Genomic DNA, 14,167 nt, shown 5'->3' with positions numbered 1-14,167 from the left:
AAGGTGTAAAATCTAAAGGTACAGACAGGGCCGGTTTAAGTGCTAAGCAAAGTACGTGGTTGCGTACAGTGGCGGATTTACCATAAGGCACACTAGGCACGTGCCTAGGGGCGCCAGCCGTTGAGGGGCGCCCGCCAGGGCGCCTAGGCAGCGGGTAACGTGATGGGCGACTACGGGCGGCGTGCGTGGCGGCGGGCGCCAGGTGATTATCGATCGGCGAAGATGACTCACATCACTTTCAGATACACAACCATCAGTAATTTTAGAAAAAGCAACAAAACTCCAAAACATTTACGATACCGACCTAGAGTCATCATTTGGGAGTGAGTGTGTGCATTTTTCTAAATTGATAAAGTGCAATAACGTCACATGCACACCTCTCTCAATGAGCGTTCCTCAGAGAAGAAAAATTGGAGGATACATTTCCTAATGTGGATATAGCTTTTAGGATGTAGTATTTGCTACTGCAGTTAGCAACTGTTCTGCAGAAAGATCATTTTCTTTATTAAAGAGGATCAAGTCTTATCTGCGTTCTACCCTAAAGGATGACAAGTTAAATTCCCTAGCTATTCTTAATATTGAAGCCGAGATCCTTAATTGTGAAGACTTTGCATTTGAACAGTTGATAGAAGAGTTTTCTGTAATGAAAGCAAGACGTAAACGTTTGATGTAGATGTAAAAATATGTAAGAATATGCTTTCACATTCAGAATTTGTTAACAGTTTGGTTTTTGAAGCAATCCCTTTAAACAATTAAAAATACTAGGCCTATACTATATATTTCAGATACAAAGAACATCATAATTATAAGTTACTAATTGTTCACTTTTTTCATTTAGATTGCATTTCAGTATTCTGTTACATAAAAATAGGAGTTTAAACGAATTTTACCTGTTCGTATTAAAAAAAGTATTAATACAAGATATCAAGAGTAATAATAAATCAAGCTTAACAAACCTTGTGAGCTGTCTTATTTTGAATCTTCTTCACCAAAAATGGGAAAATTAAGGTATGAATATTTCGTAATAGGTATATAACCTTTGACTATTAATACAACCCAATAGTCAATGATATAACATAAAATATAGTTCTTAAGTTCTTTATTATTATGTATTATGTATTTATCATTAGTATGAGTAGGCCTATATGATGCATGATATTATTACATTAAATTAATATGCAGGGTGTTTTTAAAAGATTAAACCATTAAACCAGCTTCGATTTTTTTTTCATCATCAAGTAGGCCTAGATTTAAATTTAGATTTAGCAATGAATATAAACATAGCCACCTCTAATACAAGGCCGCGGCGAGTGAAAAGCGGCAACGTCGCATCAGTGTCTTGGCGTTCGGTCGTTTTACCATTACAGTGAATGGAGGAGTCGCGTACTCTACGTACATAATCGCGTTTCTACTACCTTTAATCATTAGTAATGACATTAAACTTCTTACTACAGCATGCCAGATAGATGTGATGTGCCTGGATGCAAGAATAATTAGGCCTACGATAGCTCAATTAAATGAATAATACATACAGTGTTCTAAGACTACTTGATCCGCCGCGTAAGCAACAGTTGCTTTCTGCTATTCTTCGATCAAATTAGACATCTTAAAAATATTCTCGTTTTGGTGTGAAACATTTTTCACAAATATGAGCTTAGATTAAATTTGTAAAAAAATGTAAGAATAAGACAACGATTCGTGTAAATATAGACGCGATAAGCAAGTTTTAGGTAGTAATACCGTACTATTTCCTTATTTATTTGTCTATCTTATTGATAAATGCTGTTGTTAAGTGATTCAAATAACTTAAATAAATACCACTTCAAAGAAATAAGCCGGTGTTTCTGTTAAGTAGGCCTACTAGTAAGAAAATATGTACTACACTATCTAACAATAAAAGCATCATAGTCTCCGAATCCAGTCTGAATGTTGATGTACACTAAACTCTAAACTCCAAAAAATGGCTGTGAGAACTATTTTCTCTCTAAAAAAGCGCAAATCCTGCCGACAATATTTTTTTAGTTCAAAGATTTTGACATTCCCATCCATTTACATTCTTGAATCTTTAACATTTGTGAAACAGGAATTTTCTAAATTTGATTTTTCTGTAAAAAACCAATACACATTGCGCAATTCACACACATTACCTATTCCTAAACATTCAACAACATTCTTCAAGAAACACTTACTGTACAATGGCATAACACTTTTTAATTCACTTCCACTTTTTCTTAAACTTGAACCAAACCTGTTAAAATTCAAAAGACAATTAAAATCTTTGTTGATTAACTTTTCCTGTTATAGCGTCCAAGAATTTACATCTAAACTCAGTTCCATTAATAGTGATGCAAATACTTATATATAAATCTGCACCATTGTATATTGTATAAGATTGTATATTTGTAAATAGTTCTTAAGTACATGAATCCAACTTTTATTTCATTTTGACTTAGCCAATACAACTTGTATATTGTTAATTCTGGCTGAATAAATGATTTGATTTGATTTGATGTGATAAAAAAATTCTATTAATATTGTGGAAAGCCATATAGAGGCCTAGCTTCTGAAATCGTTTACAAAATGGCTAACGTTTTTCTTAGTAATTATTCAAAGAAAATAAATTATTTAGTCAGTATATGCCTTCAAAATGAAAACTTCAAATTTTGTTGTCGCTAACTTATGGTTTCCTCAGGTAGACTAAAACATAATATTCCTATTAAAAATTAAAAATTAATTTTATTAGAAAAATTTTTTAGATGTTAGTTTCTACAAATCCCAAAGTCTCTACAAATATTGAAGTGGCAATAAGTTAGTCCTACTGTATAACCATTCTTGGTATAGTAGTTTTATTTTGTAAAATTTAAGCACAGTCTGTCATACCTGTAATATATTAGTTTTTACTATGTTGAATAACACACATACTGTATATACACATACAGACACCATGAGATTTTTATACAATAGTGTAGATTATCAAATTAACAAAGGAAATATGTAAAAGTCCATCTATTTCCACAATCATCGTACTTACAATACGATAAATGCAACCAAAAACATTATGTTTGTATATTTTTAGTTTTAGACATATTGCGGTATGTTGCAATTTTTCACTAAATAAACAACATAGATTCCAATTTTGTCTATTTTACCATATTTAAAAATCTACTAAAATATGTTATTACGTATTTAAATACTTTCATTCATTGATACAGATCAGCAATACTCTCATTGATGTTCATAGCCTAGCGCGTTTCAAGACGGACGCAGAGGGGGTGTGATTGCGGCGTTGCCAGTTCGAACGTCGCGGCCTTGTATTAGAGGTGGCTGTGATATAAACCATGCGAACCTCAATTACAATTTGTGTCTTCTGTTGTGCCGTAAACAAACGTCATACTAGCGACTGGCGTATGGGTCACAATATTGGCCTACCACCGCGGCACCTGTTTTGCGCATGTCAAGGTCAAAATTTCCTCCCTTGCTAAAGGAGAAACAAAACTTAGTTATTTTAGTTTCAATATTACATAAAACGTTTAGTTGCCTTGAATATTACCCAAGCAATTATCATTTAAAATCCCGGCATTCTTTTAAAAAGACCCTGTATATACAGTATATCTATATAACTAACTGGAATATATATATCTACTAGAAATATAATTTTTAGGGTTCTCTGTTGTACTTTTACTACCGTAATTTAATATATTATCACCAGCCCTATTACGTTAACACCTAAATTCAAATTTATATATGTATTAATAATTTCATAGAAATTATAAAAAAAACCAAAACAAACTAATTTAAGCTGAATACATTTGAATTGAATTTAGTCAAAAACGGGAATGCGTTCGGCGTTTATTTAGGCTATTCATATTCATATTTATTCTTGTCTCAACTCTCAACAACTAAATATATGTTTTTCTTAAAACCTAGTAATACAACTTTAATATAAAGTAGGCCCTACTCATATAGTGACTATGTTTTTCCTGGAAAATGCATTAATAAGCATGCCAACAACGGGAAGTTTAATATTGCTTTTATGCAATTGAAACCTTTCCTCAATCGCGGAACACAAAGGGGCGGCCGGCCGAACGGGCCTAGGGGCGGTGCCGTAGGTAAATCCGCCACTGGTTGCGTAGGGCGCTAAGTAAAAGGGGGGCCTAAACATTATCTGATATTCAGTATTAATTAATGGAAGGTGACTAAAGGCATTGAATATATATCACCAAAATATGGCTGTATGAGTAAGGAGTTAGGGTAAATCGTTTATCATAAGGTGCGAGACCCTTAAACACAATCCCTTTACTTTATTATTATTGTCCCAAAATAAGAATTCCACAAATGATATCAAATGGACTCGTCCGTCGGGCACCGCTCTGTTATCTACTTTGACTAGTCCGGCAGACATTTGCACGTTTCGTATAAGAATTGTTATTTACTTTTTTCATGTATCCGAATAGTCCTTACTAATATCAGTGTGTTAGGGTACTTGCGGCCCTAGGCCAAACTAACCCGAACAAACACGGGATCGCCAACAAACTGTGAACATCTCTCATGATCAAGAAACATTATCATTGTCAACTTGCGATCGCCATGAAACTGCAAAATCTCCTGCAATCATGGATACATAATCATCATGGCTATCCGCATGCGCTTCCAGATTGTAAACATCTCCCACAATCACGGGGACATCATAATCGCTACCCGCAATCCCTACGAAATCGTGAATATTTTCTATGATCACGAAACAAGATTATTACCACCTGCGATGGCCTTGAAACGGTGAAAATCTTCCACAGTCACGGAGACCTCATTATTATCCCTACCCGCAGACCCTGTTAAATTGTGAACGTCTCTTGCGATCACGGGACATCTTAATCGTTACCCGCAATCTTGGCAAATAATAAGTTCTAGAAAATAAAAAAGTTCAATTTTTCTTCTGAAAAGTTGTTTTAGTTTACAAAACACTGTAGCCCGCAACAATTTTACCAAAATTCGGCACTGACTACCATACATTTTTTATGGGGAGGGGGCCAGAATGTTGTTCGCTTACAATAAGAAAATGTCTAGAACTGGCCTAAGGTACAGAAAGTAAAATCAATATACTACAGTACTCATAGACTACTGAAAAATAATGCCCACCCTATTTTGTATGTTGTATTTTATAGGTTTTCTTTATCCTGTTTGTTAGGAAAAAGTTCTGTGATAGTGGTCTGTCAACATGGTCAAGTCGATATGAACAATGTAATTTGGTGATAGTTTTTATCCATTGTCTCTCAAACAGACCTTTTCAAGAAAACTTTCACGTACCTTCAAGACACATTTCATAGCTTTTCATCACGGCACACCAATTCTTGTTGCTTTAACTATAAGCTTTCATGTTGAAACACAATTTTTTCTTCTTTTTATTGTAGGATACTTTAAGTTCATTATTAATGAGGTGAAGTTGTAGGAATTGTCTTATATAGAGACTCTACCACAAGAAATTTGCTTAACTGAGGTTGGCTTATTTTGCCAAGTTTACTAAAAATTGTATATATTAAGGTTGTGTTCAGTTTGTTCATTAAGTAGAGGGAAAATGTTATCTCCACAAAACTCTTCAGTTCCGAAAAAAATATATACCTAGGATTGTTGTATTGAAGTTGTTCTGTAATTATTTTGAGCAATAAAAATAGGGAACATTTACTTACATCCATGATTTTTGCAACGAACGTGTATGATCCTTCAACATCGGGCCACGACAATTGTTGCCAGAATGTTTTTATCTGCAAAAGAAACAAATTACTATACAAAATTTTTCAACTTCAATGAGTAGTAGAGGATACTAATTAATGTAGAAATGATAATAATATCTCCTATGGTGAACCTGCTGGTTTTCCCAATTCCATACAGGTAAATTTATGTAAATTATTGAAATTCCATTGTTGCAGAGTGATTACAATAGTATGAAAATAAATAAGAAACGAACATTCATTGAGGTTGAATTATTTAAATGGAAACTAAAATAAGTTCAAAAGTCACAACACACCTATTTTGTTTGTTTGGAGAAACTGAATGAAATTTTATTTTGACAATGAATAAGACACAATTGCGTCTTACCTGGTGGTATATATGAAGGGTGTCAACAGCAGAAGAAGAGTATCTGACAGTTGAATCTATAGGGATGAGTTCATCAAGTTCCACGGCTCGCTGTATGCGATGCATTGCTTTGTAAACTGCAATATCTAGCCAGTGAGCGACTCCACGATGGAACCATGTGTGGAACCGAGTGATGTGGAAGTTATCAGACTCCGATGGGCAGATTGCTGTACCTAGGCTGCAATGTAATGGTTAATTTAGTCAGCTGTGATAAATAATAAAAAAAATATATTTCAATTTATCTGTATCAAAATATGTATTAAAATTAAGTTTTAAACAAATGCAGCATAAAAATAGACCCGCTGTGAAACTGCAGACTAAGCAAATTTCCATTTACCTGGCTAGGGCTAGACTTCTCCTAAAATATTCCCTTAATATTGTCAGATTTATTTCCCATTTAAATATCATTAATTTTAATGAGTACTTAGGTTTGCTGCTACAGGGAAGAGGTATGTTTTTCATTAAAATGTTAAAAGCTTAGTATGAAATAGACAAAACTGCCAAATTTGATTTAATATATCCATAAACAAACAAACAACATTTTATTTATTCTTTATAAGAATAACAGGAAATTTTTGAACAAAGGCCAACACTTTTTTCCTCCGTAACCGTTAGGCAAAGCAACGGTTGATTCGCGAACTCATTCAAAGATACATAGATTTACTCGAATTTCATCAAAACCGCTTGATTTATTGCCCTTACGAACACATGAATGAACTAAGGGTCTTTTTGGCCTCTGGGGACCTCAAAACAATGACGTAAATCAGTCCCGGGTCCAGGTCTTACCACGAGGCCTACAATAACAGCATATTTCATATAAGGAAATTTGCTAAAAAAATATTTGAGTGAAAATTTAAAAACGTACGTTTTCAGGAAACACACTTTGCAAATTTTTTTCCCATTTTTTCAAAACTTTTATTATTATTTTTATTTCATTAACATTTGAAGTTTCATAAAATGTCCATGGTAACGCAATATCTTTGGTAGTTTTTTTTTAAAAGAGCATCTTTAGTGGAAAAACACAAAATCCTGTCACGACCATAACAGACGTTTAAATGAATATTAAAAATAGTTAATATTATTTTTATAACTATGTTTTGCTATAAACTAATTTACTTTTATGACCATTATACATTAAAAAGGTCACTGAGCTTTTAGTATATTTGGTCTTTCTAGAAAAAAATAAAAAACTCAAAAAAATTGAAAAAAAGCCAATAATATCTTTTTAAGTTTGTATAACTCCGAAAAAACTTACCTGAGACCCGAAAAATCGTTATGTTTGCATAGAGGCGTGCTTCATTTGTGTATAAAACATTGAAATATGACGATATTTTAATTTTTGAAATTTTTATGACAGAAATCATAAACGTGATGGTCAGGGACAAGCGGTACGGTCGTGAATTTTATAAAAAAATCTAAATCTTTCTAAACAATCCTTTAATTATACTATTAGTTATAATAAAAATATGTGTTTCAATTGAACTAAACTGTTCAAATTACAATTATATTAAAGTTATTGTCACGACCAAACACACTATAATCCATAAGGCTGGATAGGTCGTGAAAAAACCCGCGATGGTCGTGAAACTTTGGTCGTGAAATTACGTGTTATTTGGCTCTGTTCTGGCGGTAGCTCTGCACCTCATGTTCGAGGATACAAAGTGGACTTCTAGGTTAATCTAGCAATTGAAATATCTTATAAACAAAAATTAACACCATGTCTACTTCATCGAATGACTATGTACGGTCATGGACACACCAAAATTACAAAAAACACAACCTTTCCTGTATTAATCTTGTAATTCCTCCTTTCAACTCGAAACGACCGGCACTACAATCCTGACGTACACCCCGAACTAGTCTCTAAAACCAACTGACTCCATCAACGCCAGGCTTGCCACTGTCGTGCTCCAAAGTTGAAAAATTTTCCCAAATGGTCGTGACGCCAAATCGAGGGACAGACTTATTATGTCATGGTAGTCAGTTTGCAATGACAATAAAATTATAATATGCTCCTTTTTTGTAAGTTTAATAACCATTGATGACATAAAAATATGGCTTTATATATTGCTGCATGAATAATTAGTCTAAAAACAGCGTGAAAGTTGGAAAATGTACCCTAGGGACACGTCATGGTCGTGAATTTCGAGACTTTAAAAATACGAAAAAAATACCTAGAACCTATTTAAAACCAAATAAATGTGTGTAACATGTTACCCCCATCCCAAAAAATATTAAAACACATAATAATAAACTACAAATCCAGTAGCTACGAAGTAAAAGGCTAGGGACATGAAAACGTACGTTTTTAAATTTTCACTCATTTACTTTACAAAGCTAAATCCGAGGCTCTGAAAATAGATAATAGAATATGCTCTTATTATACAATTAGCAGAATTCTGTCCTTTGTACAGGGTTAGCGTAGAAGTATAAAATGCTTATTGCAGTTATACTCGTGCTTTGTATTTGCAATGGGTTTGAGAAAATTTGGTTCTTTTAACTTCAGATATGCTTGGTTATGCTATAGTATAACCATAGACAAAAAGAATTAAATATAGACCGTCAGCTGTGCTGCGTTTACCATAGGTTCTGGCGCACTCCGCTTGGAGCACCACGGTAGTTACGGCGTACGCGCTACGTAAACTACAGCGGTGTGCGCCGGAACCTATGGTAACCATGGCAACCACAGCACGGCTGACAGTCTATATTTCTTTCTTTTTGTCTATGGTATAACACATCTACTATATAGCCATAATGTTCTACCACTACACCTAAGCAATAAAAAAATTTAATTATCGAATATTCACACAATATCAAAAATATCCTACTAATAGTGAGAAAGTTCAGATGTATGGATGGATGTTAGTGACAAGTAAACGTGAAAAATTCTAAACCGACAGGGTTGAAATTTGGTATGATGATAGCTTACATTCCCGATTAACATATAGACATATTCTTATTCTTATCTCAAAAATCCTTTCAGGCTCCGCTCTAGTGGCTTTGGAGTTTTCCATGTTAACCTTATGAGTATTCATACTTAAAAGGAATTTAATAATATTATCAGCTGTTTAAACTGCACAAGTTGGTTCTATGATATTAAATAGCATTAAAAAGTTATAAGGTTTACCAACAGGGTGCAGCACTATTATTTTTTTTTGCATTTATGACAACAGCTAATTTGAACCAACTAGCAACAAAAAGCTGTGGTACACAATGAGAACTTTACTTTTTTCTATGGTTTAGGTGCAGTCGTAGAACGATTATACCTATGGTAGATCTGATATACTATAGCATACCGTATTAATTATTAAAGAACCAAATTTTCTTAGACCGCATCCTCTCCCATAAATGTAATAAACATTTTATACTTATATGCCAACCCCGTACAAAGGACGGTTACTCTGATATAGTTGTTTATAAATTAAAAACATAAACTTAACTGTAATCCTACTTTGACAGTTATCATTGTGTATCACAGCTTTTTTTTGCTGCTTGGTTCAGATTAGCTGTTGCCATAAATGCAAACAAAATTAATGGTGTTTCACCCGGTTGGCAAACCTTATACATTTTTAATGATATTGAATATTACAGAACCAACTTCTGTAGTTGAAACAGCTGACAAAATTCTTTAATTCCTTTTAAAAACTAATACTCATAAGGTCAACATGGGACACTCCAGAGCCACTGGGGCAGAGCCCGAAAGGATTTTTGAGATAAGATCAGGAGTGTGAGCTATCATCATACAAAATTTCAGCCCAATCCGACCAGTAGTTAATGTGTTATTGAATTTCAAACAAACAAACAAACAAACAAAGCAAACAAACAAACACACAAACATTCACATTTATAATAATACTATGATATGATGATATATATTATTTGAAAATGGTACCGTCATCAAAATAATTGTACAAAGTTTGAGGAATTTTCAATTAACATAGACATTTTAAACTGTCACAGTAACTCAATGGAGTACAGCAGAAACCTCTTACTAGCACGGCTAGATGCCGACTGAGCTGCATAACGAATTATAACCAAGATGGTCGCGCCGGCCCCGCCCCTAGCGGATACAGACTAAAACGTAATCTACTTTCTGGATAGCCCTCGTATTTATAAGAAATGTTTATTATATTGAACTGTTAGGTACAGTCGACTATTTTAAAGTCATCGGAAACTGTGACTGTTGTTAGTTTTAAAATAACGCATGTAATACTTCACAATTGCTTAAATTCGAGCAACAGGTACAATAGTTTTAATTATTTATCGTAAAGAACAAATTACCGGTGCCATTTAAAATAATACATGTTAGCGTGGCAAGGCGCGTTTCAGCTGTTCACGTGGTTAGCTGTTTCTTAACTAGTAAACATTTTTAGAAGCCCAATGGTCATCTGCTACTACATTTTTTCAGGATAAAACCAGTGACCTTCCAATTCATAGTGCTCGCGTAATGAAATACTAGTTAGACCAGATAGTAGATGACTTACACTGACAGCCTCTGAAGTTCAATGTAGAGTTCAAACAGACTTGTTCCCAGTGCCAGGGGGTCGTCCTCCATGTTGGCTGTGTGAGAATTGTCCTTATACCTCAGGGGTTTTAGACTTGCACAGATGTCATTCACTAAAGGCTCAGTCATTTCACTTACCTAGCAAATCAAAAATAATTTCAATAATTTGTATACCGGTACCTACTAATGATTTGTACTTATTTAGAAAACTAAAATCAAGATGTTGTATGAGCATAGGTGTGAGTGGCACCGATGAAAAAGTGGGGTTTATTTGGAATTCAATCCAAAAATTTCAACTAATCATGTAAAACAATTAAGAAATTTACTACCACTACATAAAAAGTTGGACACAAATTTTAAACAGCTGCACTGACTTTATTTAATTAGGGCAAAAGCCAGAAACCAATCCTATTGCAACCACATTTTCCACTCTTAAGGCCGGCCACACACAGAACCAGGCGGGTCGGGGCGCGACAGGGCACGACGAGACGCCTGACTTAAGCCCTGTCTTGTTGCTGTCAGACACAGAATGAGGCAGGGCACGTCAAGTAAAAAGTTTAGCCCCCATAAACCTGAAAATTAATATAGGATTTTTTATTTCTGAGCCTTGAGCCGATTTATCCAACTTTTAAATTTTACTTTATACTTGGGAGCAGAATAGAAAATAAAATTCAAAGTCATACCTCCAGAGGAGTGGTTATTGAAACCCTTAATACATGAACGTTGGCCCTCTCTTTCCTCAGTTATCAATGCCAAGATAAACTATTAGGTAAGGTATTCAACCACTGTAGTAATATCACTACTTCACTACGACTTGTATAGTCTTATCAAAGGATGTAATCTTTGGTCGTATAAATTTTTAGTCTTATATGTAAATTGTATCAGTTGTAAAATAATCCTTATCAAAATTAGCCCGTAAGGGAATAAATCACATGACCGCGCATGCGCAGAAAGTTCTGCCCGGCAGCGACTTGCCTCGGGGCATAATTTTGGAGACCTTCGCATTTTGCCCTGAGGGCGCCCGGGGGTGTCTTTTTGACGTGCCCTGCCTCGCCCGGTCCTGTGTGTGGAGCTCCATAAGCGCCCGTGCGATTCCCGTCGCACAAGACGCCCCGGGGCAAAATGCCCTGTCGCGCCCCGCCTTGTCTGGTTCTGTGTGTGGCCGGCCTTATACAGTATCTAATTTAGTAAAAAAATGCTATTTCATTAACTATTACTCCTGAATTAGCTCAAATCATATAACTGTTAGGATCATAGCTATCCTTAGTATAGAGCTACTTTCTAAAGAGTATAAAAGAGTACTTACTTTACACTCAAAAATGGTATACAAAGTCTTCGCATAAGAAACTTGTATCATCCTGAAAAATATATTTAATTGTTTAGTGAACAATATTGTCATAGTCTACACTTAGCTTACCTCAACCTTAGGTTCTCCTAATGCCGAAAAAAATATTTTTAGTACCAACTATTATTAATTATAGTATTCTGTTAAACAGTTTTCTCTAAAAACTATGTTTTTCACTATTTGAAAAACTCAGCGTTTCTGTATTGACTTAAGGTAACCAGATAGTGTGTTGGTTTAGTAAGTAAATAATATAAATTTTGCATAGCTTGAACAAATCTTCAAAACCAATAATTTTCTGCTACTTACGTGACAAACAACTTTTCATGGAATTCGATGGCCTTTTGAAGATCCGATTTAATCAATCTAACAATATTAATTTTGTGCTTCAAATTGGACTTTTCTGAACTGTCTTCAGGTTTGCTGTGATCGGTGAGGTGGATGAACCTGTAATTCAAAACAACTTTTCATTAAAAAAGTTTTAGTTGAAGTGTCAAGTACATGCAGCTAGATAAAAACAAGAATTCTCATATGATACAGGTGATGTTATTAAGCCTTTGTGCACACAACTTCTGCTATTGGGACAATTTTTCAATCATTTCATAAAAATTTGACAGCAGATAGATTCATATGCCACGAGTAAAACGTTTTTGACCTTAGAATGGTAAAAAACCATGCTGTTTTATCATGGACATATGGTTTGTAGATATACTGTATCATTTTTTATAAGCATATGACTGGTATGTCTGACTTAGCATTTTAAAATGTGGAATAGTAACGATATTCCTTTTATCCTTTATTGAGTATATGCATGTAATACAACAGTACGACACAAAAGTATTTAACATCTAATGATGGATCAGTTATTTTTAGACTAGGCAGTAATGCTACATTATACTATGTAAGAACCTACCAGTCCACGGCTGCCTGTGTTATTGCCTCTTCCACGACAGAACGAATATCACAGTTTGTGGATCGAGTGAGCCAACCATACACTGACTGAGGAAACAGGTCTAAACCCTTTGGTAACTGCATGGAATTCAGTGTTGATAATATGCTATAAAAACAGACAATAATATTAAAGAATGAGCCATAAGTTGAAAAAATAATAAAAACTTAACTATTTAATGAGGTTTGATTTAATTTTGAAGTTTGATTTAATGAGGTATGATTATTAACATTGAATTACAAAAATCACTTAAAATTTAAAAATACTGTACCAGTTTGATGAAAGTGTTATATTTAATTTCAAATGTCTAAGTGGAAAAATGATTGAGTGCACATACTTTTCATGATATGTCATTTATTTTCTTATAAACTGCAAAATTAAGACTGTACATTTCAAAATCATGCTGTTTCATCCTCTCATCGTGTATTTTTATAGAAAGTAAATAAAAGAGACATCTTATAACACTTTAAACATATATTTACTCTTATACTGTTACTCACAAAACGGTAAATATACAAAAAAGATGGTAAGTGGTGATCGATTTCAATTGGACACTCCAATCATCATCAGACCCAATATAGTCCAGGACCTGACTAGGGTTCTGTGTGCATGTCGTGTATAGTGAATTTTACTTTTGCATTTCAATATAGGTGTCTTAGGAAGTGTTTTCCACTCGGGTGTCAAGTTCGCACCTGGTACGTTTTCGAGCTATGACGTCATCAAAATGGCGGCCATTGATTTTTTTAAATTGTATATTTCGCAAACTATTTGTCGGATCGGAATGAACTTTTTTTTGTTTGAAAGATAAGTTTACATGCTATCTTTCTTACATTTGCACTTTTGTTTTATGTTTAGTACATTTTTCGTAATTTTGCAAAAACCTATATTTTTAAACATTTTTGTGTTATTTTTGTCGATAACGTTTTATTGATACAATATATCAGAAATAACTTATAGACAAATTTGTAGCACGTTAAAATAGCTTTACAAAAATACCAAATTCGATATGCTTTACTCAAAAGATCACGTCAAGAAACTAGAAAATCGTACAAAACAACCTAATTTTGCGCAAAAACGCATATAAATCCGACATCGATGGCTGTGTTCGAGTCATATATAGACAGTTTTACCATTCAATGTTGATGTATGTGTCTAAAGAAGTGTTTTAACTCGGGTGTCACGTCTGGACCCACTGCAGTTTCCGATTATGATGTCTTAAAAATTGCTACATGTTACGATT

The 14,167-nt window shown here is 34.1% G+C and overlaps 1 protein-coding gene across 9 annotated transcripts in view; it reads right to left on the bottom strand.

Annotated features, from left to right (window-relative positions):
* LOC128986887 (protein unc-13 homolog 4B-like) overlaps positions 1–14,167 on the bottom strand; it is a 116,401-nt gene that overhangs the window by 14,635 nt on the left and 87,599 nt on the right. For all 9 annotated transcript variants that reach the window (XM_054407486.1, XM_054407482.1, XM_054407483.1 and 6 more), the window contains 6 exons: positions 12,892–13,035; positions 12,288–12,425; positions 11,943–11,994; positions 10,617–10,774; positions 6,094–6,310; positions 5,685–5,759 (listed from right to left, as the gene is read on the bottom strand). In XM_054407486.1, coding sequence (XP_054263461.1) covers positions 5,685–5,759; positions 6,094–6,310; positions 10,617–10,774; positions 11,943–11,994; positions 12,288–12,425; positions 12,892–13,035 — 784 coding nt within the window. The remainder of the gene's footprint in view (positions 1–5,684; positions 5,760–6,093; positions 6,311–10,616; positions 10,775–11,942; positions 11,995–12,287; positions 12,426–12,891; positions 13,036–14,167) is intronic.

The sequence above is a fragment of the Macrosteles quadrilineatus genome, unplaced genomic scaffold, assembly GCF_028750875.1.
Source record: "Macrosteles quadrilineatus isolate MER2022 unplaced genomic scaffold, UCM_ALF_1.0 Scaffold_2__2_contigs__length_208266976, whole genome shotgun sequence".
NCBI classification, from domain to species: domain Eukaryota; kingdom Metazoa; phylum Arthropoda; class Insecta; order Hemiptera; family Cicadellidae; genus Macrosteles; species Macrosteles quadrilineatus.
Note: the sequence above shows the minus strand (reverse complement) of the source record. Positions and strands in the feature narration are given on the sequence as shown.